Raw genomic sequence first — 27183 nt, 5'->3', positions numbered from 1 at the left:
ACTACTATTCATGATACACAGTGCTCCTCAAGAAATCTTGTACCATTGCTGGGCTACATCTGCCCATCGTTGCTTGAATAGTTGATATTGCTTAATTTAATTTATCAAGTCCACACAAGGCATAAATACGGAGACTGCAGAAAGGATAGGAGATATTAATTGTATGGGTAACTTTTGATCTTGAACAACTAGAGAGAACCCACTGTCATCAAAATGAGCCATAAAATGACTTCAGAGTCTGAGCTAAGCGATGCATTGGCTGTTGTGTTCAACCTCTTGTAACGGCACTAGCTGAATCTTTTCCTTTAAATCAATGAGTGTTACTTCAAAAGCATTATTATATAATCAAAATGAAATAGCTCTCTGTTGTAAAAAGATTGTGCCACACAAAAAAAAGTCCAGGAACCAAACAAAAACTGTGGGTGAGAACTCATCACACTTCTTTGCATAAATGATAGCACACCCTAAGGCAGAAAATTTTTTGTTCAATGCCTGAGCCTATGAAAGAGAAGACTAATCGTTATTGTTTGAGTCTTTGTCCTAAGGCAGCTCTCCTTTACAGGACGGTTAGAATAAGACACTTTCATTAGAAATGGTTGCAAGTCAGATTTTTTTTTTTTAATTTTTGTAAGTCCTGCTGCTTCAAAAAGTACTTTTCTGTTTGATTTAGGAAACTTGGGAATGTCAAAAAACAAAAGCAAACAAACTTTTATTTCAATTGCAGTTTGTTATTATTCAATAATAGTAATTTAGTGATTTTAAAAATGCTTAATGTGATAGGTGGCTTCTGTCATATTTTAGTGATAGTGCTAGGTACTCTTGTTACTATGAATTAAGTGCTGTAACAAAATAATGTCAAACTATTCTAGTATGAAAAGGAAATCAGATGACAATTTAAACATGAATGTTTAAATATTTTGAAAAAATGACACGTAGTTATGTGTTTCTAACATAATTTAATTGAAAGCATTATGTTCACTAAAAAATACATTTCAATAACAAAAGTTCCTTCTGGTTCTGCTCATCCAATAACATCCCTTATGTTACAGAAGTAAGAGAGGAGAAAGGCTCTAAACTGTTTTCTTTATTTGCCACCGCACATGAGAAATGAGAATTCATTTTGTAGCTGTGACTGGTAGAGATCTTGGCAAAACCCTTGCAGTTACATGCCTGGCCAAGGTAGAGATGGAATGCTGCTGTTTGGAAGTTCAGATTGGTTCACTTGATGCTGCTAAAACACAGATACGGATTTTAGGATTAGAGAACATTTCAGTAGATGACAGTAGATGCAATATTCTCTTTGGTCTTCTCTAGTCTGTGAGGGTTGCAACTAGCCCAGCGTACCCTTCTGTGTACGGTTATTCAAACCTTAGAGCAATGAAGAGCTATTTTATTTTGGGACTATACAAAGATGAAATGTTTGACCTGTGTCTTCCTTTCCCCTAAATCACTGCAGCGGTGAAAGAAATCTTTGTGGCAAAGAACTAGCGCATGATTTGTACTTTTGAAATCAGTGGGAGGTGGAGCTATGAGTCAATCTATACAGCTCTTCTTCCCTGCCTCAGCTGGCTGGAGAATAGTGTGTTCCAGGAACCACCTGCCAGCTGTGAGGCATACAGACTGGACCATTATAGCTTTGCATTTTATGAAGTAGAGCTACTAATGGGTTCATCAGCCTATTCACCTTTGGTAAGAGAAAATCAGCAGTGGGGTGGGAGGTTCTGTTTGGCTATTTTAGTTGAGATTGATGAAAAGCAAGCGTTTGGTTTATTTTGGTCCTTAAATGTCAAATAAGTTTGTAGTTGGCAGATTTACTAGAGTAACTAAATAGATATCACTGGTCAGATGGAGATGTCATCTTGAGGAGGAGAAAAGACAAACCCCTGTGCTATTGCCCTGGTGAATTTTCGTAGAAACTGAAAACCAGGAGTTGTTGACTGGTGGGTTTCATCACTGGCCTCTCTTGTTTCCTCATCCCCAGGATCAATTCATCCGAGTAAATCCACACAGGAAAATGGGAATCAAGAAGAGGAATCATGGAAGACAGTGCAGTGCTGAAGATGAGGTACTGTACAGAGGACAACCTCTGGGCTGCGGGGTATGAACAATGGCTGTAATACATGGAGTCTTCCATCAGCAGCTGCTGTCTTTCCTTGAGCTTGACTGTTATTATGAGAGGTGTTATTTTTTAACAGTTAGTTAAGAGAATAGTTATTTCTTCTGTGACTGTGCTCTCTAGAGTGGAAAATGTTTACTATGACTTGGGGGTTGGGAAGGTGAAGAAGATGATGAACTCGTGGTTTAGATGCTGGGCAAGGAACCGGGAGAGCTAGATTTTAGTCTTGAGTTCACTGTGACACCACAATGTGACGTTAATCATACTTCATAACACCCAAGGCTTTCTTCAGATAATTTTTCTTTTGCTCTGTGGAGATGGATTGACAGATGGAATGTACTATTCATTGTCTGCTGCTGAAAATAATTCTGATCCCTAGCTTTTATGAATTTGAAATAATAAAAGGTGTTAGAAGGTACTTGAATGAGGTGCATTCTGGGTATGTAACAAATTATTCCCTTTTCTGAGTTATGGCTGGTTTAAATGACAGCTATAAAATAATTATGGGAAAAAACATTTTTGAGGGGGAGGTGGGGATTTTCCTGCATCTGCTTCTTTGCTGTACTCAATGTAAAATTATGAAACTAGCTGCTTGCTAGATCTGGGAGAGCAATGACCTCGCTACCAGCTAGTACTACAGAATAATAATTGCATTTGTTTGTGTATTTATTTCTTTTAGTCCTTCAGCTGTCTCGTGAATAAGCTTTCTCTAAACTTCTTGTTACATACACTACTAAAACTGAGGATTAAAAATTAATCCTCTGTATCTAGGATGAAAATTTGAGTTTTCAGAATTTCTGATCACTAACTCCTACCATTTTCTTCACATCCACTTTAGAAACATGGCTGCCAAAAATTCTGCTGAGGTTGATGGGTTTTTTCCAAACCTGCTAGTTTTGGTCAAATCATACTTTGTGAGACAAAACTATTGGGCTGAGAATTTTCCAGTGGGCTGTAAGTAGCATCTAGGAAGTTGACTTCCTTTTTTAGGTGGTTAATCTGTTCCTGTCGAGAGACTGGTATATCAAAATGAGAGGTATACAAGGAGGTCCTAAGGAAGCAATTTCTCAGAAGTCATGATGCTTTGAAGATTTAATTACTCCTTCCATTTTAATGGAGCTACTGCTTCTGTATGCAGCATTTTATTTCTGATGTTCTTCAGGATTGTCTTGTTTTTCCTGTAACCAAGTATAGTGTTGTATGTAGCTGTGATGGGGAGTGGGAGGGAGAAGACTAAAAATGGATAGGGCTGTGCAGCCTTCAAGCCGTTGCCCTGTAGAGCCCTGTGCTATTGGATGTCAACATGTTGTTATACGCCAATGCACTGACACATTAGAGCTACTTTATAGGGAGCTGGACCTTCATGTGAAATGGAAGAATGCTTACCCAAGCCTCTGATTTCAGCCTTCTTCCTCCTGATGTAACTGGAAGAGCTCTGGAGTCCCATACTGGGCTGTTCATTTCTAGAACCATTCTTTATCTCTTTTATTTGTTTATGTGTTTTTAAGGGTGGTGTATTTTGCTATAATAATTGTAGTGTTAGGTATCATGCAGCCAGATTGGCTGGTAGCAGTGATATTTTGACTGGGGCATTATAAAAAGGAGTGTATCTGTACTGTTCTGCAATAATGTTATGTGGCACATGGGCTGGAGTCCCTGCCTGAGGAAGGAGGGCATCCCATGGTACCCGGGCAAACACATTGGAAAATGCTGTGTTGTAATCTGTTGTGCTTAGTCAGCCTGAAAGCAGAGAAGCAAACCCTATAGTTTGGAAGTAGCTGGATTATATAGGAGCAATTATGTAATGTCGTCTTTGTGAAAACTATCTTGTGATATTTCTTACTACTCTGCATTAAAATTAAACTTTAAAACCTGAACCTTTAAAAAACAAAGCTGAAACAAACAAAACAAGCAAACAAGAAAGGAAAAAAAAACACACAAGGTGAGTAAACAAAGCTGGAATCTATTTTTGTATGGTGTCTAATCACAAGAAAGAATTTATGCTCAGAAATTTTTGCAAATACTTAAAAAGACATTTATTCACTGCATTAATATATGAGAATGGCCTATAATTACTTATTTTCTAGGCGTCTTCTTTGCTGTGCTATAGGAGAGGTTGAGTTCATTACGTCTGAGTTCTTTGCTAATAATTAAAGTGTTTTTCTCATTGTTTCGCAGCCAGAAATACCTCACTTGTGTTGGCTTACTGTAAAAATTATATGTATGCGAAATCTCCGCAAAGCAGACCTGTGTAAGTATCACTGGTGGCATGTGTATATGTTATCATGGGAGTCACAACTGGTGACCTTAATGCTCTTGTACACCTGCTTGGATTACCACAGTGTCTGTTTTTTTGACTTATGAAGTTATATCTGTTTTCATCATCATTTACACTCAAAATTATCTAGAAAACAGAAAATAACAAATTCTATGTCAGGAAAGAAGTAATCCTTCCCTTCACTGGCTGCTCTCTGATATTTTCCATTCTCTGACTCTTCAATGACCCTTTGTCCACAAGTTGCTCATTTTCCTTCAGAAAGTGGGACTTGGAAATATAGGAAAGATCAGTAGCTGTACTTGGCAGTGCTGTGTTCGTCTCTTCATTGCTATTTGGATGTGGATGTCTTGTCCATTATAATTAGAAACAGGTCAAAAAGACCCCAGAAAATTATTCTTCATTTTTTGAAGAGTGAAGTTTCAGGGTATGAAGTCATATTTGTATTTGATTGGAACTTGGCAAGTATTAGAAAACTGTATTTCAAAAAAAAAAAAAAAATCAGGAGAGCCAGTACGCTTTGTATTGCTAAAATTGATTTTTGTTTGTTACCAAATAGTATTAGTAGTTTAGAATAGGCTTTTGTTTGAAATTGACATAAATTTATACACAGTTAAATTGCTATAAACACAGTATGTTTTCCTTTGGGTCTAACGAAGTATTTAGGACTACTCAGAGGATATTTTTCTTCACCTGACTGAGTAAAAGATGATAAAAAATAGTACTACTGTAGTAATTATGAATCTTTTTTTTTTAAACACAGTGAGCCAAACTGATTGTTATGTGAAGCTGTGGCTGCCCACAGCTTCACACCAGGAAGCCCGGACAAGAACTGTATCCAACTGCAGAAACCCTGTCTGGAACGAAACTTTCCACTTCATGATACAAAGTGAGGTGAAGGTAAGATCCACACCTGTGTTCATGAGCTGAGACTTTCTAAAGGGGGCATCTTTACCTGCTGTGTGTCTCTGGCACCAGCTGCACACTGCAGGCGTATACTGACGGGGTCATACTGATGTCAGAGACTTGAGATACCAAGTCCCAGAGCGCTAATGCTCTCTGGCAGCATTAGTGCTTCCATTTTTCCTCCATGTGAATCCTATTTAGCACTCTTCCCAACATGAAGTCTGTCATGGCTGCTGCCCTACCTCTTATCTCCCACAGCCTCACCCAGCACAATCCTCAGTTACACATTACCAAAGTAACTCGTGACTTTTATTCGTACAGTATCCACTCCTCCCTTTCATGTGCAACCCAACCTGTCCCTTTTCCATGCCCCCAAAAGCATAGAAAGTAGACATAGAAAATTGTTTTTTTCCTGAGTGGTTGCTGAGGAGAATAGTTAGGTATTTTTGGAAGTGAGCTGCTAGAAAGCTCACTGTAGACATCCTGAGGTATGAGCAGTACTAGGATTTAAGTATTGAACTTAAGGTATTTCTATGGACTTGGAAGGATGTTTTTAGTGGATGTCACAGAGAACATGAGAGATTTGCAACACATAGGAATGGCTATGTGTTTCCTAGCAGTAAGTAAGCATACAAACCTTGATATGGATTCTCTGCTGCCCTGACTGGCCTTTGTTATCTTTCAGGGATTGGACCCCAAGAATTGAATAGGAGGTCTTTTAAACTTTTTAAAGGATTAGTGATATTTTCTTATGAGCAATCCTGAAGGCATTTTCACTCTGTGTTGCTGTGAGCTTGTAATACCCGCTTCACACACACACACAGTGAAGCTGTTGTGAATTATAAGAGGTAACATACCTTAATACGGTTTAAAAAATATTTTTAATACCAACTATTCCATCACTAAACTGGCACGTTTTCAGAAGCCTAATAGGCTGCAAGAAATCAAACCTTACATCTGACATACAGATTTCTAATAGAATCATGCCCTTCCAGTGCTTCAAAGAAGTGTAAGCTTAGAAGTGGTTTAGATCATTTGGAATGAAGTTGAGAGCTTTTTTCTTTCTGTCCCAGAGCAGTGTTTTTTTTTTTTTAAAGTTAATGTTTATAAGGTTAACAGAAATAGATTATCAGGCAGAGTGTGAGTAGCAAGATCTAGACATGGAGTCAGTGGCTTATGGCTTAATAGTGCGATGTCTCTTCAGGCTGCTGTGAGTAACCTGAGCCCAGAGGAAATACAAGGAAAATCACTGCAATTTAAATCTTGGTAAAAGAGTTTAAGCTGATGTGCTCTACCTTCCATTTGTAAAGGGCAGAGTTTGCCCTCTGTTGTTACTTTCAGCTGATATGCTGACATTTTTCAAGATAGAAATTTTGACTCCAAAATGGTGTCGATGAGCAATATGTGTAGTCTCTACTCTTTCCAGTGCATGCTGCCATCATGCGCATCACTTTCGCTACCTTTATTTTGAGCTCTTGTTCATTGGCAAATTTGATGATTTACCTCTCTAGAGTTGCTCCCTGAGTTTGCAGTCTGAGCTGCAGGGGCTGCGTAGCTGAATGAAGCCTTGTTGCATCCAGCCGGGCTCTGCATCATTGCGGGAGCATTTCATGCCTTCCCTCCAGGATCTCTAGTCCCTGAGTAGGGCATTTATGTCCTTCTCTGCCTCTCTCCTCAGAACATCCTGGAGCTGACAGTCTGTGATGAAGATACTTTGACACCAGATGACCAGCTTTTGACTATTCACTTTGATGTAGCTAAAATCCAACCTGGAAAAAAGGTTCACCTGAATTTTGTCTTGAATCCAGAGGTGAGAAATGAAAAGATGAATGAAATTAGGTGGACAGACAAAATAATCTTGGTCAAAATTTTCTCCTAACATAGTGCCTATATTAAACATTGCAGTTATTTAATACAATGTTTAATGTTAGCACATGAAAACTATGTTAAAAGGTCCTTATTAAAGTACAAAGTTAAATGTTCAAGGTTTAGGAGAAGTCAGAAACAGTCACCTACAACAGTTACACTAATTGTAATTGTGATTACAACTAGATGCAAAATGGCTTTCCTGTTCTGATTTTTTTTTTTGAGATCTGAAAAATGTTACTGTTCTGCATTAGAAAAGATGGCCATTATAGAAGGTCTTTTTTTTTTTTTTAGGGGTGTCAGCAGGGAAAAATGAGGAATCTGATAGCTAGAGATCTCGTTGTTGGAGTGTTGTAGGAGATTGGCAGAGCTGGGATGGGAACAAAGTTCCCACTTGCCCTGCTTCCTGGGAAGCTGCCTCTTTGGCCAGTAGCTTGTTGGGAGAACCTCCTCTCAGCTTCTTCAGAAACTCTATCCTGTCCTTTCAGGCATCATGCTTGATAAATGTCTGTATATTCTAATAAAAATATTTTTCCCCTCCTTATGGTAAAAACCAATATTTTAATGAAAAACTCTCAGGAAGTTTATTTACAATCTTCTGTTACATGATTATACATTTCTTTTCAGGCAGCTGAGCCTATTTTCAGCAGAGAATGGATAAGGCTTGATGAGTCAGAACCTCCTCAGTGTTTTATTCTTTTCTTGTAGGTCAGTGTGTGGCCTGCAAGTTTTCTGTGCTGCATGAATTTCAAAGAAAATTGGTTATATTAAACAGAGGATTAAGAGTTTGTTATGCAGTGTTGGGTGGGTGAAGTAGCTGAGAGGACAGGTAGAGAAATCACACCCATCTGTTGAGAGGGTAAAATACGTACTCAGATTATTTTCTGCAAAATAAAACACCTTTTCTGCTTGAAGGCTGTGTCGTAACCTAACTTCAGAGCTTTTTCACATTTCTGACAAGGACTTGAGTTCACAGCTCCTAGGAATTGTGCATGTGCTATTTAATTCTAAACCACTGTGCCAGGCTGTCTGGAAAAGGCTCTTGCCTGTTATTTATTATATTATCATCGCTTTGGAAGATGTTTATTAACTACTCTTCTAGAAAGCCAGTCCCTACTAAGAATTTCAATATATCCACTTCAGCATGCTAAGGCCTTCCTTACATAAGCCTGATGTGACTGAGATCATTTGGATGTGTGATTCAAGCTGTGAGTTTGCCCTGAAGTGTGTGTGGATCTGGCTTAACTCATTGGCTCAGCAAAACGGAAGCTGGGGAGATAGGGCACGGTGAGCTGTGTCTTGGGAATGTGTTGGTCAAGCTGTCCTTATTCAGACCATAACTCCTACCTGAGTGCCCATGAGACATCACAGATTGCGGTCTGAACGTGGATTTTTAGAGCACTTAGGGTTAATTTTTTAAAAATGACTTTAGTAATGAAACATGCTGGGCAACCATAATAATAGTACTGCCACCTCTGCCCGTAATGATTTTCCATCTACCAAGCTATCTTAAAAAGGAGGGCTGAGGAGAGCGGATGGGTTATGTCAGAACAAAAGGACTGCTTCCTGCTGTGCTTCTTGCTCACTGTGTGGTCTAACAAGTCTTTCCATTGCTTTGCTCCAGGTTTCTCACCCACAAAAATGTGAATGGGAATTGATAGAAATATAACTTGTGTGTATGTATGTGTTTGTATGTATGTATATATACAGCAGAATAAGAAGGATGGGAACGTAAGACAGGCACAATTGGATATATATTATAAGCCAAGTTCTTCTGAACATTTTTTCTGCTGTACTTTGGATGAGGTTGGAACAGACCGTCAGCTTGTATAGCACAGACTGGTCACAGTGGTCACAGTCTGACACTTGATGAAGTCTATCTTGTATCTGTGTAAGATGACTGCTTCCTAAAATCCATCTTTCAGCCTTCTGTTACGAACTGTTGGAAGTGACCTAATTCTCATGAAATGGACACTTTGTGCGAAATGAGTAAGCAGAAAACCTCTTCTGAGTTATGTGCCAAAGTTCCAGCTCTAAATCACCTGAAATTTCTCACTTACTGATGTGAAGTAGTAACTACAAAAATACTTTTTGCCTTTACCGTAGTGGTGGTTTTCTGTTGGCAGCTATATTATCAGACTTGGAATGGTTTTCACAGTCTCTTCACAAAGTTAAAATATGCTGTGCAGCCAGACTGAAAGGATGTTTGGCAGTAAATGTTAGCTCTTCTGAATATGAATTAATTTTTTTTTTTTACCACATTGAGCTTGTCAGAAAGATTTGTATCTTCCACTAATTGGTGTTTTCCTCCCTGTGGATGATGCAGAAGATATCTCTGATGCATATTTTTTTTTTTTTTTGCATGGTATTTCCTGGGTTGGCTGTGTCCCATACACAGGAATGACTGATCGAGCAAATGACCGCAGTCAAGGAATACAGTTATTCAGTCCCTCCCATCTGTTCATGTGTTAATTTTTCTTCTCTTACTGTTCCCTGCTCTCATACACTTTACTCTTTTTTCAACTTGATTTGGCCCTCGTGAACTCTTGCCCTTGTCTCCCTTCACATCTTCAGTCTTCCCATTCTCTCTTCTTCCCTTAACTGTAATGGTTTTCATTTTCCAAGTCAGTATCTTCCTATACTTCTGTTTTCAAGTTTAATCACCATACTCTGCAAATTCTTCTGTTTTAACCCAGGTACTCTCACCACCTGGGTCCATTTATTCTAAGTATTTTCTTCTACATCATTCACCTGTTGTCCCTCACTTTCTCTGCATTTCATATCTTCCACTAATACTTTCCCACTAATAAACGAACAACATGTTCCATGATACTTGCCTGGGGGGACAGCTAGTTTGCAAATGCTAGAGTGGTGGAGAGATGTGAAACAAAAGGGTGTCCGAAGAAGGCTCCATCCACGTGCACTATGACACCAAGGCTGTGAGAATAGCAAAACCCTGAAGGAGAGGTTTATACAAAATCGCTAGTGCTCTATCAAAAGAAAAAAAACCTTATTTATTCATTTTCCTTAAAAGAAAACTAAATCTTATTTTCAGAATCAGGAAGAACTAGAAGTGGAATTTCTATTGGATAACATGTGAGTAACGTCTAAATGTTACAGAATTTGCTCTTAGAAGACTTGATATTTTAGAGTGATAATGCAGAATTAGGGAAGTGGCTCCATGTACATATGCTCAGACATCTCGACTTGTCCTCTTCCCAATGGTTCCCTCTCTATCCTGAATCTGGTGAAATCTCTCCTTGGGTGACAGTCACAGTTACCATTGATAGCTGAGGGGAAGTTTTCATTTTTTAACTCAGCTTTGGGAGAGATGATGCTGATTGGGGAAGTAAGAAAGAGGGGAAGTCCTAAGAGCTGTGGGACTGTGACCTGGCACAGCTGATGGCACTTGGTGTCTAGAAAAACTGTGCTCAGTCATTAAAACATTAAGCAAACTGTTTGCATTTGAAGGATTATCCCACATATACCCACCATTAAATAAGCCTTTTCCTTTTCTCTTTTCAGTCCAGGTGTATCTGAAAAGATAATTACTAATGGTGTCCTAGTGGTAAGCATTTTTTTTATGCTTAAGTTCTTATTGTAGAGCAGAACTGAAGGATGCAGTTGGAAGAACTATGCCTCTAGGCATAGACTTTATTGTTTTTCAGGTAAGACGCAGGTGTGATTGTAAAGCTTTGAACTTCATCATCCTTGTAGTGAATTCTGTGTTGGGAGAGGCATGGATCACTCAACCAGTGAGGGGCTCACTTGATGAAATGACTGTAAACATAACAAGGAAACTAGAGAAGCAAGTGAATCCAGTGTCACTGCAAAGCTTATCACTTGATGTCAATCTTGGATCTGAAGGCTCTTTTCACACCATGCCCAAAGTGCTATAAGATGTTTTTGTGCTGCTACTTGCTCCTGTGCAGCACTCTTGGGAAGTTTCAGCTTCAACCCACAGGTCTTAAAGTACAGGCCCATCCGTTCAGCTGTTCTGCAGAGCTTGTAGGTATCCTTTAGCTCATCCTTCTGTAGAAAAGAATTAAAACCCTTCTAGATGGGATGAAAAATTCTTTATAGTAACAGTTAGGGACTTAATGATATTTAAATGTAATAAGATATATCCTTAGCAGTCCCAGTTACATTGACCACAGAATTGCTTCCATGATTCATACAAACTGAGAATCAACCTCTGTGACTTCTGAAGTTCACAGGACACCATGGCCAAACCTGCTCTCTCCTTCACAGGCCCCCTAGATCCTCAGTGAGGATTCTGAACTGTTTCTGTGACCGGTGATATTATTGTTTCTCTCCTCCAGTCTCGAGAAGTTTCCTGTGTGGAAGTACAAGTGGATGACAAAAAAATCAAGAGCCCTAACACAAGTGAGGTTATTGATTTAAATGGTTTTTCACTGCTTTTTTTGCTATGGAAGATGCAGCTGAATCTGGAGCGTAATTGATTCATTTCAGCCTCCTCTGTTTGTATCTGAGCTGCTTGGGGATTGAGTGTTTCCTGAATTACCCGCTTAGTAGGAAGAGCCGTCTGTAGATGTCATGATTATGTAGCTTAAGGGAAACTGTGGAGGTGGCTGAGGAAAAACTCAGACATTTCTGCAATGTGATGGAACAGAAACATCGCTGATGAGGACAGAAGAAAAAGAGGGGAGACAAAACCATCAAGAGTGAAAAGACTACGGTGGAAGCTCAGGGGGGTGCAAACACAACCAGTGGCATCCACTGGCCTGACACAACCTCTCTGTTGCATGGCAAGGGAGAAGCTGCGATGCTGCATGGCCATTTGGTGCTTATTCAGTCTGGTCCTTGTTCACACTGAGTAGGACAAACATTATGGGCCAAATTAGTGTTGACTGCAATAAGGCTGAAACTTTACTTGGTTCTCTTTCATTTGCTGTTTTTCAGGGCCAGATGCAGTTAAGATTTCTCTTTCCTCTGCTTTTTGTTCTTAGGGAGAGATTTCACCTTCACAATGAAAGGATCCTATGAAGAAACCCAAGATGTTTCCACGGGTCCTTCCTGCAGCAAGAGAGACAGTCATACACCCACCTTCCATTATGTCAAGCACAGTCAACCCCAACTGGATATGGTGTTGCCAAAGGGGCGTTTTTACTGTGGTGTATGTTTTTGTTTATTGACAATGATTACAGCTAAAGTAACTTTTGAGAGAAGCATGATGAATTTGCTTTTTTCTTTTTTTCCTGGTAGATTTGTACCTATGGGTTGTAAATTATTTTCCCTTTATAACACTTTTTTCCCATTTTAATTCAGCATGGCTCAAATAGGAAGGAAATGGATGTAAATAGTCCCCTTACTATGCCTCTGAATTCTCTGGACTTGGGAGAGAAAGTGACAATAGTGCGAGTGAGTAAACTTTGACAGTGTTTGCAATTATTTCAGCAAAGGGTAAGCTATATCTATGTGATACCTAGTCCATTATTAATTTTGTTGCTAAAAAGAAGTAATAGCTGAGAATATGCTCAGCTTTGCATACACTTGAATGTACAACTGGTATTCAAGGAAAAAGTAACATCGCTTCAAATGTATTTCAAAAGCAGAATGTAATGTTGTTTGTGTGTTGAAGGCCTGAGAAATGGATCAAAGATTTATCACTAGACTATATATCTGAATAACTGCTAAGACTGTAAACATGTGTCTTTGCAACCTTTCAATACTGTTTCAAATTTATGGTGTTTTCATTCTTGATTCACAGGGTGAATCTTATGAGGTGTCTGTGAAGGAAGAAGATAGGTAAATCTTACTTCTTTTGAATGATTACTTTGGCCATCTCCCATCCTTTCATATTATGTTCTTTAGCTTAAGGGAAGGTACAGCTTAAAATAGCTCATCATTTTGAAAACAGGAAAAAAATCGAATTGATTAATGTAGGTTAAGATATGGGGAAGGGTTAATAAATCCATGGTTTTGAATTGGTTGGTATAGCATAGAATATATCATGGAATAGATGGTGTGTAATCACGGGATGTGATGAGTCACAATGTTTTACCTAATGTTCATACTTCCTAATGTTGATGCTTAAGAATACCTCAGTTTTGTAACCTTTATAATACATATATGTACATGTAACACATTTCTGACATGTTTCTAACATCATTTACCAATCCTCTGCAGGTTGTTTTTCAGTGAAACGAGTGGGCAGTGAGTAAATTCATTTATAGACTGTCTTGCAGTGATTTTCTGAAGTGCAACATTACCCCCTACTGATTAGTTCATTACATTGCAAGCAGACATATAAATCGGAAGTTTTGCTGAATATTAATTATAACTCACAAAAAGGACAAAATAACCTCTTAGGGGAAAAGTATTTACAATCCAGTATTTACAGTCCAAATTATCAGCAGGGATGAGATAAACACCTTATTAGGGTCAGGTTAGCGTTTAATTTTTCCTTATGTGTGTTAAGTTTCAGTAATGGCTAGGCCCACCCTGCTCTTCAGGAAACATGTAGGAAAATAACACAAAGAGGTATCCAGATTTGGGGGCTTTGCGTGAAACAGATGGAATTCAGTTATGTTTCTTGATCTTCATCAGCAGGGAACTTGATTCATTTCATTTACTCATGTTTGCATGAATTCTCCATAGTAAGGCAAAAATACAGGGCCTGTGATATCCTGCGCTCATTTGTATATATGGGTCTTCATGTGCATAGAAATAGCTTTTATTTGAACTGGTTTATTATTTGAACTGGTTTATTATTGATGCTGATTTTTTGCTTGATGTCTTGAGAAATAGCTTTAGAAATGTCTTAGAGGTAACGTGTCTTGTTTGTTTTGGTCTTGTGCCCTAGCTGCAAGAATTTAGGTTTACGCTTGGGGTTTGATCTATGTGCAGAGGAAAAGGATTTCATCTGCAAAAGGAAGAAAATAGTTGCTGCTGCTCTGAAAAACATTCTTGAGCTAGATGAAGACCTGCAGGAGGATGAGGTGTGTGGGACAGTATCCCGGGGACTTCAAGTATTCTGTCCCCACTTTGAATGCAGTAGATGTGTATGTACTTGCACGCCTATGCATTATAACTCCTCCGCATCTTTTTTTTTTTTTTTTTAGTCAGACTAAAGTGTATAAAACAGATTCTCATTTGCACTGAGACTATGTCCAAGAATTTTTGGCACAGAAGGTGAAAGGATGTCAGGATGTCAGTTGTAGCTCCTTTATTCTTTGCCACCCTCAGCCTTCCCTTAGGTGGAGGTTAGAGCAGCCTGCCTGCAGGACACATGAATGGTGTCTGCTCAGTATCCACAAGGGGCTGCAGTGAGAAGCACAGTTGATGCTTTGGCATATACTCAGAACTAGTAAGCTCAATCATAAGCTTAGATAGGCTTCCTTACAGCTCCTGACTTACCAAAGTATCACTGATCAGGATGATGCTTTCAGCATATGCGAAGTACCACCAAAATTTACACAATTCAGACATACACCTAAACACTGCCATGAATAAGCTGAATTGAGTCTAAACCTAATTAATCAGGATATTGCTGTTACCTTTTCTGCATATGCATCGCTTCTCTGTTTCATCTGTTAATGAATGACTGTGCCTTTGTATGCTGAGCAGGTGCCAGTGGTGGCAGTCGTGACTACAGCAGGGGGAGTGCGGTCCATGACATCGATGTTTGGCAGTCTTCTGGCTCTCCAGGAATTGGGTGTTTTGGACTGTGCCTCGTATGTCAGTGGTTTGTCTGCCACAACATGGTAAGGAGAGTTGGGCTTGTATTTGATGTTGATGTTAGCAGAGCATTAACCTGGTGAAGAATATTGCTTAGTGTCTGGAACAGGGAATGGGGTGTAATGCACATATTTTTTAATGAAAATTCTGTATGACAAAGTGTATCTGTTAGACGCTTATCCATTTTTCATTTCCCAGATTTATGTGGCAGAAAAGATTCCTATATTAAGATGGGGTGGTAGAGATGTTTCAGTGTTTCCCTTCATATGAAAACTTGTTGTTCATGGCTAACAGCAAGGGACTCAATGGGACCTGGTAGCCCAAAAAGCTGGCATTTTCTTAGTACTGTAAGAATTTGCTTCCTGTAGGAGGACTTCTGACTGCTAGTGCAGATTAAACGGATCTTAATCAAGAGTCAGAGAAGATGCTGTAGATGTGCAAGAAAAGCCATGAAGCAGGAGTTCTGGGGACTTGAATCTCTGCAAGGACTCAGACCTGACCCAAGCGGGCTTGAGAGCAATGAGGAAGTGAGAGTAGGGGATGACTGTTTTCCTGTTCTTTGTGTGTCTCTTGGGTTGCCTAGATTGTGTGTAACACCTCACAGAAATTCTTTTGTTATGTATTTATGTAGTTCAACTTCTATGCAGCTCTGAAAGGGAGAAATTAAAAGAAAAACCCTGAGGAATGCAGAGTGTGGTACATATGAAGTTGAATGCCTTGCATGGCAAGCAGGTGTCTAGGGCTTTAAAACATTTTGTGTCTGGAAGGCTACTGTAAAGATTGATATGAGACAGAACTGGCAGGGGAACAGTCAGGATGAGAAAGGGTGACTGAAATCTCCCCAAACTCTGGGAACTGAAAAGACTGGCTCACTGGCACACTGATGTATGCCAGGAGTCCTTGTTGAACAGCATGCTTCAGAGAAGGATGGTCTTGTGTTTGACCAAGACAATGGTTGCTAATAGAGTGCTTAACATTTCACACAGCTTCTGGAACAGCTTAGGGAACTGGCCTCAGACAGAAGCTGCAGCATGAACCTGGACAGTTGAAGGATAATTCTAGAAAAAGCTTGTGCTAATTCTTGGGTGATCTTTTATTATTCTTTTGATTCTGAGAAGAAACAAGCTAAGATGATTTTGAATACTTCCCTGAAAGAAAAAAATTAAAAAAGATCATTGTATAGTCTAAATTTTGCTTGAGCTTTTGAAGGCAAAAGTTGGAGGGTAAGAACCTCATGTAACCTGAAACAAAATGTATGTGTGTAATATAAGCCTGTGAATTTTCACGTTCAATGTTGAACCTTTATTTTTACCATGAAAAGGACCATGGCGAAGTTGTATGAAGATGCAAATTGGTCACAGAAAGATCTGAGAGGGCCAATTGGGGATATCCGGAAGCATGTGATCAAGAGCAAGCTGCACTGTTTCTCCCTGGATCATCTGAAATACTATGAAAAGGAGCTTTGTGAAAGAAAGCAAGAGGGGCACAAGCTGTCTTTCACAGATTTATGGGGACTCTTCATTGACTCCATGATACATGATGAGGTATTATCTACCCCTCCCTTTTTCCAGAGGGCTTCTAACTTTTCATGTCTAAAATGCTAGAATCAGTTATACCCTGATATGAAAGGCTCTCAAAACTCCGGAGGGCACTTTCTTTGGCTTTTTAGAAGAAAAATAACACGGTAAGCCTAAAATGTTAGCATCTGGGAGAAATGTCTGAGCATGTAAAAAGGCAGGGTTTTTGTGAAATTGATTTTCCCCTTTTAATTTCAGATCAAATGACCATTCTAGTAACACACAGAGGAAGGGGTAGCAAAGTTCAAAAATAGCAATATATAGTCATACCAAAAAACAATAGAATGGTATTCAGATGTCCCTTGGTTGGCTTTGCTCTGAAGCACCTCCAAGGTAGTTAAATAGCTTTATCTTTTCTTAAATCAAGTCACATGCTAGTGACCAAAGAAATACTTTTGCCACATTTTCCCTCCATCCCCATTCCAAAACAAAACCCCAGAAGTGTTAGCGATAACACTTTGGCAAGGTTTTAGAGTGTCCCAGACAGAAGAAGATGATCACATTCATGTGGTCAAACAACGGAAGTATGTAGAGCAAAATCTGCTGAGATTTAGTTGTTTCATCAACAGTCCATGCTTAGATACCATATTAAGTCCATGCAGCATGCCCATCTTTTTCATTGATGTCTGTTCTTCATGTACAGGAAAACACCTGTAAACTCTCTGATCAGCAGCTGGCCGTGAATCAGGGACAGAATCCACTGCCCATATACCTGTCCCTCAATGTCAAGGATAACTTTACCACTCTGGATTTTAAAGGTAATGATTGTTATACACATTTGTATAGATCTAAGGAGCTTCTTTTTAAGTTTGAGTGAATGCCAAAAGCTTTTACTGCAAGTCCAAGCTAATAAATCTTTTAAATAATTCCTTCCCTTTTCCTGTTTTCATGTCTGGGTTCTGACTTGGATGAAAAACATACATCCTGATAATATGGTGGGGAGATCACAGTGCAAAGACACTACTGCCCTGCAAGGTGTGGAGAGGCCTTTTTCTGGCAGCCTTGAGAGAAACCACTGATCTTCTCTCCTCCCCACCTACTCCGCACGGGCCCTTTTAGCTGGTGGTTTACTGTGAAGGCAGGAGTAGTCCTGGAGAGTTGTGAAGAGCAGGGAGGAGAAGGGAAGTGTGGGTGGGAGCAGGAGCTTCCTAGCAGCCAGAGAGATCTAAGAATATGTGCCAACAGCATGGTGCGAACCGCTGGCTATTTCCATGGCGTTTTCTGGCTGAAATGAACTGGAACTGTACCCAGTCATCTGCTTCCAGACACAATTTGCAGTCCCATTGTGTCCAGCTAAGATTTGGGTGGGTTCTGGTCAGTATAGCTGAGCTTTTTTGAGCTTCAACAAGGCAGTGACTATCAGGCTAAGAATGAATGGTAGCTGGTGCTGTTACTGACTTGAAAGAACGAAAAATGCCACATCTTGTGGTGGTCCTTAGCAATCCATGGACTTCCAGCCCCCCTTTTTTTTTCTTCCTTGTATAGAAATGGATCTGAACCCTAATCTGAATGGGTTTTCAATGTGTTAGTGGAGGAGGTGAATTAAGCTTGTGTGTTCACCAATCTAACAGACAACACATTGAGGGACACCTGTTTGTTTCAAAATATGTTTGCTTAAACTGTCAGTCACCAATGCTGAAGCTACAGGCCTTATTCTTCTAGCATTTGATTCTCTGATGAGCTGGTTCTTTTGCCTTTGTTCACATAAATAACTCCTACTTGATGCCTTATTTGCAGAGTGGGTGGAGTTCACGCCTTATGAGGTGGGTTTCCTGAAATATGGGGCCTTTGTTCGTTCAGAGGATTTTGGTAGTGAATTCTTCATGGGCTACCTGATAAAGAAGATCCCAGAATCCCGGATCTGCTTCTTGGAAGGTGATTTACTATCTCAGGAAAACATCAACTTTACAAACACTTAGTTGGCTACAGAGAATTGGCATTTAATAACTACTGGTCTGCAACTAGCAACACTAATACCAGATCACGTATGTCATGCAATTTAAACTTGAAATGAATGAGCCAAAAGTGTCAAAAGAAGAAGCAAACTTCCAAGATGATTGCAATGAATTTGCTGGATTTTTTAGGTTGGAGCAAACTGGAACATGTTAGAGCAAAACAGAAATGAGCTTTTGAAGTATTTAAAATTATAGTCTGACTCTTATGAGCAACTCGAGTTTTTAAAATGGTCTAATCATAATCCAAACATTATATGGAATGGCATGGCGTTTGGTATTCATACTGGAAATCATAGTATTTCATAAGTAAGACAGTGCTCTTTTAAACAACCACAGGGACTGCATCCAAGTAGGTCTCCACAGCTGTGCTCTAAAAATTCAAAAGTAATACTGAGTATGACTTTTTTTAAACTTTCAAGGCACATGGAGTAATATATTTTCCCAGAGTTTTATGGATGCTGTCTATCTCTCCGGTCATTCAGAAGACTTCTGGCACAGATGGACCCGAGACACTGAGCATGAAATAGGTTAGTTATTTGGATTATTTTTTGCTTACATCTGCATCATCTTCCCACCTCTCTGAAATGTGAAGCGTGATATTTTGGAGGGTTTAGACTTTGTGCCGTATTTTATAGGGGTCACCAAGTCTTTGGGAGAGAAGAAAAAGCGGGAAAGAAACAGTTGTGCTGGAAAAGAGGAAAAAACATTGGTCTGCTCACTGTGCAGCATCCCTGGGGAGTTCTGTTAGTCATGAGAAGGTTACCATGAGTCCTTTGGGAAAGGAGAGGCTAGGCAGGGAGCAGCAAGGTGATGCTGTGACACTGAAACCCACCTCTGCCCAGAACAGTGTGCACGATGGTGCATGCACCCCATCAGACAAGGCTATAGCTGTGGCTGTCTAGCCTGTTCACTAAAGTTGACACAGGTGGTATGTTCTGCTTTGTGGGTACACTCTCCACACTAATTTCTCCATGTTCCAGCAGGCAGTCCCCTCAGGCTTGAGCTCACCTTTTTCTGTGTGCTTGATAAGTTCTGGCAATCTGCTGGACATGGAATTATTATTATTTTTTAAATTTTATGTTTGTTTATTTTCTCCAAGTTGCATGTTGCTGCAATAACCCTGTTCTGTTTGTTCACTGTTGATGATTTTGAGCTTGCTCTGCTTAGGGGATTCATTGAGCTCAGCTAGTTAATTAGTAGTTCTTTTCATTGTTATTTGCTAAGGTACTCAGACAACTTCTTGATGTGAAACAATCATAAATTCAGACTCATTCTTCATTATTAATAGTATCATAGATGCTAATGCAGACATAGATCCTCTTCTTGTTCTTTCTGCAGAGGAACACCCATTTCTTCCCAAGAGGCCTCATGAGCAAACAACTTCCTTATCCGTTCCCAAAGGTTGCCTTTCCAATACTCTTCGACAAATGATGACAGGACGGCCAGTGGTTTCAAACTATCATAATTTCATTAAGGGCTTGCAGCTGCATAACAAGTATTTAGAGAATGAAAACTTTTGCATGTGGAAAGGTAAGAGCACCTGTTTTTAGATGCATCTTTGAAGGTGACCTGAGTGCCGATAGCTGTTGGGACAAATAGTTGATAAGGTTTACCATAAAGGCAGATTCTGAATAATACTGTTATAACCAGTTAATTGCACAGACTGGGAAGCTCTCTGTAGAATTAGTTTGCTGAGCCACAGGTGATTTACTTCTGATCTCATTTCTGTCTTGGAGAAGCAACAGCAGGCTTGTTTCAGCTCTGTTCTACCTAGGAAAAGCCATGAAAAAATCATGTATAACTTCCACTGAACAGTCTAATGTATTATTTTGGATCACTGAGTCTCAAAACTGCTCACTTTCGCTGATCTCAAGTCTGAGCTGTGGACTCTGAAATGATGTCAAATACTAATATAAGCGTAATCTATCTTTGCTTTCTTTGTTACGCTGTTTTGGAAAGAAATTGACTTGCTCTTTCTGTAATTAATTGTTAATATAAGTTTTTGACTTTCAGACACAGTGCTTGATTCTTCTCCCAACCAACTGAATGAAATGGGTGACTACCTCAAGCTGGTGGATACAGCTTTCTTCATCAATACCAGCTGCCCACCCATTTTGAGGCCAGAGAGGAAAGTGGATGTCATTTTGCATTTAAATTACAGCGGAGGATCACAGATTCTGGTGATGTTTTGAAATGGGGGTTCTTTATCTGTATGACTCCAGCTAAATTTATCAGAAATATCAATATATTATTTATTTTTCAGAAAATGTTCAGGTTTTGATTAATTTAAATTATCGTATCAGTGATGCTAGTCAACACTATGACGAAGATGACACAATCATTTTTGGGCCTGTTTTCAGTAGCTTTTTGGGGCACACAGAGAGAGAAACAGATTATCTATTCTGTGTATTGGTCCAGCTTTGTCATTGTGCTGCTAAGTGCCTCAATACTTAGTTAACTAACTTTTAAAACGTAATTGGTTAATACTTAATTTTGCTATTTTTTGAATGAAAATTTGGAGTTTCTTCTTTCTTTGACTTGGTGTTTGCCTAAGTTTGTCAGGCTTATGTTTTTCTGTTTGAAGAAACATTGTGGGGTATATGATGGAAGTTAATGTAATTTATTTGTAGGAAGGCATGAAAATGTTGATTGCTAAATGCACTGAATGCAAACACTCAAGAACCTGTGATCTGTGAGACACCATGTGTAATCAAAATTTCCTTATCTAAATCAGCTACTGCACCCACTAAATAAAAAAAAAGTCCTTAATTTCATATAAATTTCAGAGAACAGTAATCTTACTTTAAACATGTACTTTGTTAGCAAATCAACCAAATTTATATCACCCAAATGTATTAAACTCAAGAATATGCTTACTTCAGTGTGTAATTGCCCTTATTTGTAAACAGACAATCTGTGATTTATAAGACAAAAATTTCAGTTATGGGCTTTTCTAGCTTTACTTCAACCTCTGTGTGTTGCACTTCTCCTCTGTCGATCCAGCCACTGGACCTATTCTCAGAATACTGTTTGGAGCAAGGGATCCCCTTCCCCTCCACAGAGCTGAGCCAGGAGGACAGAGAACACCTGAAGGAGTGCTACATGTTTAAGGACAGCTTAGAGGCACCAATCTTGGTCTATTTTCCACTTGTGTGTGATACCTTCCAAAAATACAAGGCACCAAGTAAGTTAACAACATTAATTTTTTTCATTTTTTTCTTTTTTTGAGGTTGTTCCATCCAAATTATCCACTGAATTCATTGCTTTCTAAAGCAAGACTGGAAAGATTCTTGGTTGGCTAAGTCACCATAGTCATGGAGTTGTTGTGAAAGACATAATGTTGGTCAGCTAATCAGGGATCGAACAGAAGGGTTTCAAAATTAGAAGCATGAAGAGCTGTAGCTTGAGGCAAAACTCACTGTCTGTCATCTGGGACTGTTTGCCTTCTTTGATAGCTCAAGACAGGAGGCAGCTTATAAGTTATATCCACTGACCACAGGATCACAGAATAGTTTTTGTTGGAAGGAACTTTAAAGATCACCTAGTTCTAACCTCCTGCCATGGGCAGGGACACCTCCCGCCAGACCAGGTTGCTCAAAGCCCCATCCAACCTGGCCTTGAATGCTTCCAGGGATGGGGCATCCACACCACCCTCATAGTAAAGAATTTCCTCCTTATACTTAATCTAAACCTACCTTCCTTCAGTTTAAAGCCATTCCCCCTTGCCCTATCACTACACTCATGACAAAGAGTCCCTCCCCAGCTTTTCTCTAGGCACCCTTTTGGCATTGGAAGGCTGCAGTGAGGTCTCTGTGGAGCCTTTTCTTCTCCAGTCTGAACAACCCCAACTCCCTCAGCATGTCTTCAAAGGAGAGGTGCTCCAGCCCTCTGATTGTCCTTGTGGCTCTCTGGACTCATTCTAATACTCCCATGCCCTTCTTGTGCTGGGGGACCCAGAGCTGAACGCAGTGCTCCAGGTGGGGTCTCATGAGAACAGAGCAGAGGCGGGAGAATCACCTCTGTCAGCCAGCTGGCCATATTTGTTTTAATGCAACCCAAGGTGTGGTTGGCTTTCTGGGCTGCAAGTGCACCTTGCTGGCTCATGTTGAGCTTCTTGTCAACCAACAGTAGTTACCACTATCACTTAACAGTCTTTTGTAAAAGAGATGATAATGGTTTACATTGTTAATGTGATTAGAATCCTCTTATTACTTAGTTTACATGGGGGAAAAATGAGAATAGGAAGTGTGGAAAGCATAATGGAGCAAAGGTTTTGCCAGGGTAATGACCTGGTGTGATATTTGTCGTTTTTGAAAAGCTGTCCGATTATATTCTTTAATTCCACAATAGAATAAATAGTGATTTATTTGTTTCACTAGAAAAATTACTTGTCAAATTCAGTTTCATTTTGCTGGTTCTTTTGCATGCGTCAACTCTAGCTTCGTTTCCAATTTAGTATGGGCCAGGAAACCTTCCTCAAAAAAAAACCAAAAAAAAACCCAACCAACCAACCAACCAAAAAAAAAAAAAAACACACACAATTAATGTACTGTCTTGTTGGAAAGACCTCATGTAGTTCATCTTTTGTCCTGTTCACATCTGTTTAGAATACTGTAAATCTCAGCAACCTGAGAGGGAGAATTCCCCATCCAGGGGCATTCTGGAGTAATTTTCTACCAGTTGGTAGTTAAGGAGCTGTCATCTGCATGTACCCAATGGAAAAGTTAAAAAGATAAAATTCCAAATATGCAAAAATGAAATATTCCCATGTAAAACTGTAATTTTGAGAGGAAAGGGTTTTGCATGATGAAGCTGTTCTGCCAATCAATTCTGGATCAGCTGCAATTGTGTCCAATCAATAAAGTGCTGGATTTTGTTAGTAGAGCAGAAGCAGTATCTGTGTGGCAGTTAAATCTTGAACCATTTTTCTGAGAGAATTCAGTTTACTGGGGCTGTCAGTGTGTGTTTTAAAGCATTGCATGGAAGGAGTTTTCCATCACAGTAGCCTTGCTGTGTTGAACTTTGCTATGTGTTTCCTTCAGATGTGGAGCGCAGTCCTGAGGAGATGGAACAGGGAAGAGTAGATGTGTCCAACTCTATTGCTCCCTATGGCACTGGTCTGCTTACATATACTGAAGAGAATTTCAACAAGCTGTTGAACCTTTGCCACTACAACATCCTGAATAATAAACATTTAATTCTTCAAGCTTTGCAAGCTGCAGTGGAACGAAAGAAGCAATTTAAAAACTGCTCACAACCTCAGTCATCTAAACAGTCTTAAAAGTATATTTTGACAAATCTCATTAGAAAGAGAGATACAGACGTTTTGTTAGTGGACTAGTGAATATCCAGGGAATGTGAATCTATACAGAATGAACATGCATGTTAGCTTGTTTAAAAAAAAAAAAAAAAAAAAGGAAAATCATTCATCTTATTTAGTACTGTGTGTCAGGATTAATGCTGGTTCTGATGTTAAAGTTGTAGGCAAATCATGATTAGTTTTTGAAACTTTCTCCACTGTTCTAGTGAATGGGAAGGCACTAATCAAGTTTAAGGGCTCCATGTGGATATACAGCCATAAAATGATGAGGTTTCAACCTCACAGAGGTATATTCCAAATTTAGTTGCAACTCTTGGCGGTATGTTATCTTTGATCCAGAGACCAAAGCAAAGATCAAGCAAAGCTTTCCTTTGCTCTTTAGACATCTGCTTGTGATAAAAGTAAACCAGATACCAAAATATGCTTGCATCTGGAAAAGGAGGACTGATAACTGAAGAATGGAACTGCATGTGATGTCCTCTATTTTCTCAGTAGCCATCTTTCAGGCAGAAGTCTAACCTTCAGTGAATTTACCTGTCTGGCTGTCATTGTGTTGAGTCTAAATTTTTGATGGACTATGACAGTGATCAACATATGACAGCCTAATTTTTCTGCCAACTGTATGACAAAAATCATCTGACTGCATCCATTTTTTGCTGAACTTTTGTCTGGACTATTTATTGCCTGCTAAGTGGATTTTGAAGCTGAAGATGACGGTTAAGGTTTTGACTTTTACACTTACTGGGTTTGGAAAAACAGTTCAACAGCCTAGCCGTTGGACGTAATCATATCTTCATTTATTAATCTTCTCTAAGCTCACATATGTCCATGATGCCAACAAAGCTTGTAATACCAATTTCCTTGACTTCTGCATTATTGTGATGGTCAAGGTGTAACTGCTGCTACATTTTTATTCCCACCAACATCCAAAATGCATGGGGGAGTGTTCACGAGATTTTTGTATATATTTTAGATAAAGGTCTGTTTAAGATGATGTATTTATTGGTCATTCTAAGATCTTACTTTCTCTTGTGCATAGCAATATAAATACTGTGTAATAGCTACCGTTCAAATACTAAATAACCACGCATAATCTTATTAAAAATGAGTCTTACAGATGCAATCATTGAAGTACGTAATTTTATTAAGTTCTACACACTCATTTCATCTAGTGGCTTTATCTGGGAAAAAGTTCTTCTTGCTTCTGATACCAAGAAACCAAATACTGAGGGGACAAAAGCGAGCATGAACTTTGCTAATAACCTTTGAGGAAGGATAAAGAGAAACCGCTGCTTCAACAGAACAGTGGAAGATGAAAAGGGGAAGGAAATTCTCCTCAAGAGCCCAGATGAGGGTTGATAACGAGAGTTTTACAAGTACAAATTACCAGTACTTGCAAATATTGAAGTATTTATTCAGTAATAGGGAGTGCAGTGCTTTGCCAATGCTCTATTCCGTATCTATTTTTTTTCAGTTATTTTTTCTGTACCCCTTTGCAGTCTTTCGTTGCTCTGATATGAGTATTAAAAAAAGTGCATCCATATGCCAGCAGTATGGTATGCTGGCACTGTCCTGGGAGAATGGCGTCTCGTGTCTGCAACTTGTGCAGTGGTCGGAAGGTAGTCATCTCTTTTATCCAGTCTTAGAGATCTTTTTTTTATTATTTTATTATGTAGGAAATAACATCATACTTTGTTACTTCTAAGCAAGTCCTATGCAACAGTTCAAATTCATTAGCTGTTATCTCCTGTCAAGCTTTGCAATATGAATCAAACCAAACGTCTCCCTTCATAAGAGCAAGCTATTGTTGGCAGCAACCTCTTTGACTCCTTTTCAATGTTCTAGGATGGTTGTGTCCAAGAACTCTTTTCTATTTCTCAGTTTATGATAAATCTTTCTTTTTCAGCCCCATAATCTTAACCAGAAAGCCAGTTTTTCGTCTTTGCTGGACCTTGGCTAGGGTAATTTCAACATCTGTTTCACCATTAAGATGGCAATAATTTTCTGTGAGCAATTGCGTTCATAAGTTTAATTTTAAACAATAATGTTATGGGATATAAGAAACTTTATTTATCTTTAAAGTATTTTAAACATTTTTTCAATAATCCTTTTCACAGTTCCAGGAAGGTGTAACAGAGGCAGTACAATTTGTGCTGGCGTATTCCACTGACTGGTGCTGGTTGCAACACTTGGCATTAGGCCTTGAGCTTTACTCACCTAAGGTGTGGTGGTGATGCGTTGGTGTGAGTATTTGGCAATAGATCCAGGAAAATTAGGATGGCTTAGAATGAGCTGCGGAAAGGGGGAGTCCATTTTAAGAAATCTGGGCCTGCTAAGAAAGCCATTGAAAATATTAGACTGTCAAAATTGCTTATCTTAGCAGCTTGATATTTTGACTTGAGGGAAACTGAGGCAAATGCTGTTGTTTGTGTTGGGAACAGGCTCCAAAGACTGAACATCACACATGAGGTTAGCATGTTCCCTGGTATTACCAAATTCAGTGGACTTACCTTAGTGGTTTACGAGTTTTCTCCACAATGGGCTCATTTGACTTGTCTGGGGAAGCAAAAGCCTCTTTCTCTGTCCTGTTAAAACTGGTTTGTATTGCAGTGGTATTGCAGCTATACCTCAGAGTCCCGCCTGTGACGTTATGCTGAAAGGTAGTGTAAAAGTCCAGGGGAAGAGATGTTTGTTCAAATGGTTTGCTAACTGTAAATCAAAAATAACAAAGGAGAGAACAAGTTCAGTTACTAGTGTGGGTATTTATTTATTTTTTAATAGGAGCTGAGGCCCAGTTGTGTATCAGCTGGATTTTTGAAGTGATTCAGCATTGGCAAAATTGTTTTGATCTGCATCCAGATAGGTGAACAACAATTTATTTTTTGAAAACACTCATTTGTGACCTGTCACACAAGCTCTGCTAAATGTGATGGCACTCTCCTGGAAGCAATTAGCTGTGAATATTTATAGTCTCTGTTAGGACTCAAATATATCTCAGGCTGACTGTAGATGTAATGAATGCCTTAATTAGCTGATGACGTGAGGTGACTTCGTGATATTCTGAGAATTGGTTCAGGTTCAGATGGGCTGTAGATCTCTCTGTAAAGGTCCTGGGCTATGTGTCTTGCCACACTTATGCTGAAGGAGCTACTGGCTAATTAGCTGATGCCTCACACACGTTGTCTGACAAGGTTAGGGAAAACCTTGTTTGAAGGGTTTCTGAAGTGTTGAATGAAGGTAGGAAGGCCAGGTAACCTCAGATTGTCCTGGAGAGAGAGGAGAGAGATTCAGATCTACAGAGCATAAGGAGAGTTAGAGACGATGGTCGTGAGCTGCTGCTTTTTGAGACGGGGCTTGGGTTTTGAAGCTCTTTTGCAAAGAGCTGAAGCCAGGATTACATATATTGGGAATGGCTGAGCCAAGACTTTACTGATGATTTTTGTATAGCAAAACCACCCAGTTATTTC

At 39.4% G+C, this 27183-nt stretch overlaps 1 protein-coding gene across 1 annotated transcript; it reads left to right on the top strand.

Annotated features, from left to right (window-relative positions):
• The first annotated feature begins 1662 nt into the window (after positions 1-1662).
• Positions 1663-24825, top strand: LOC121071297 (cytosolic phospholipase A2 epsilon-like). The gene is made up of 21 exons (XM_040559524.1): positions 1663-1689; positions 1982-2065; positions 4295-4367; positions 5155-5291; positions 6976-7107; positions 10219-10259; positions 10689-10731; positions 11486-11549; positions 12134-12300; positions 12453-12545; positions 12895-12932; positions 13990-14125; positions 14751-14890; positions 16186-16408; positions 17085-17199; positions 18179-18316; positions 18816-18923; positions 19735-19926; positions 20410-20576; positions 21400-21580; positions 23439-24825. Exons 1-21 carry the CDS (start codon positions 1663-1665, stop codon positions 23675-23677), a joined length of 2538 nt encoding a protein of 845 aa, XP_040415458.1. The 3' UTR covers positions 23678-24825.
• The last annotated feature ends 2358 nt before the right edge of the window (positions 24826-27183 follow it).

This window comes from Cygnus olor, chromosome 5 (assembly GCF_009769625.2).
Source record: "Cygnus olor isolate bCygOlo1 chromosome 5, bCygOlo1.pri.v2, whole genome shotgun sequence".
Classification (NCBI taxonomy): domain Eukaryota; kingdom Metazoa; phylum Chordata; class Aves; order Anseriformes; family Anatidae; genus Cygnus; species Cygnus olor.
This window is presented reverse-complemented; position numbering and strand designations above follow the sequence as displayed.

Bases quoted from the DNA above. Each gene is read 5' to 3' on its own strand.
- LOC121071297 (XM_040559524.1), top strand. From the start codon at position 1,663: ATGGGTTCATCAGCCTATTCACCTTTG. The intron at 4,368-5,154 runs GTAAGTATCACT...TTTTAAACACAG, and splicing joins TCTCCGCAAAGCAGACCTGT to TGAGCCAAACTGATTGTTAT. The intron at 7,108-10,218 runs GTGAGAAATGAA...TCTTATTTTCAG, and splicing joins ATTTTGTCTTGAATCCAGAG to AATCAGGAAGAACTAGAAGT.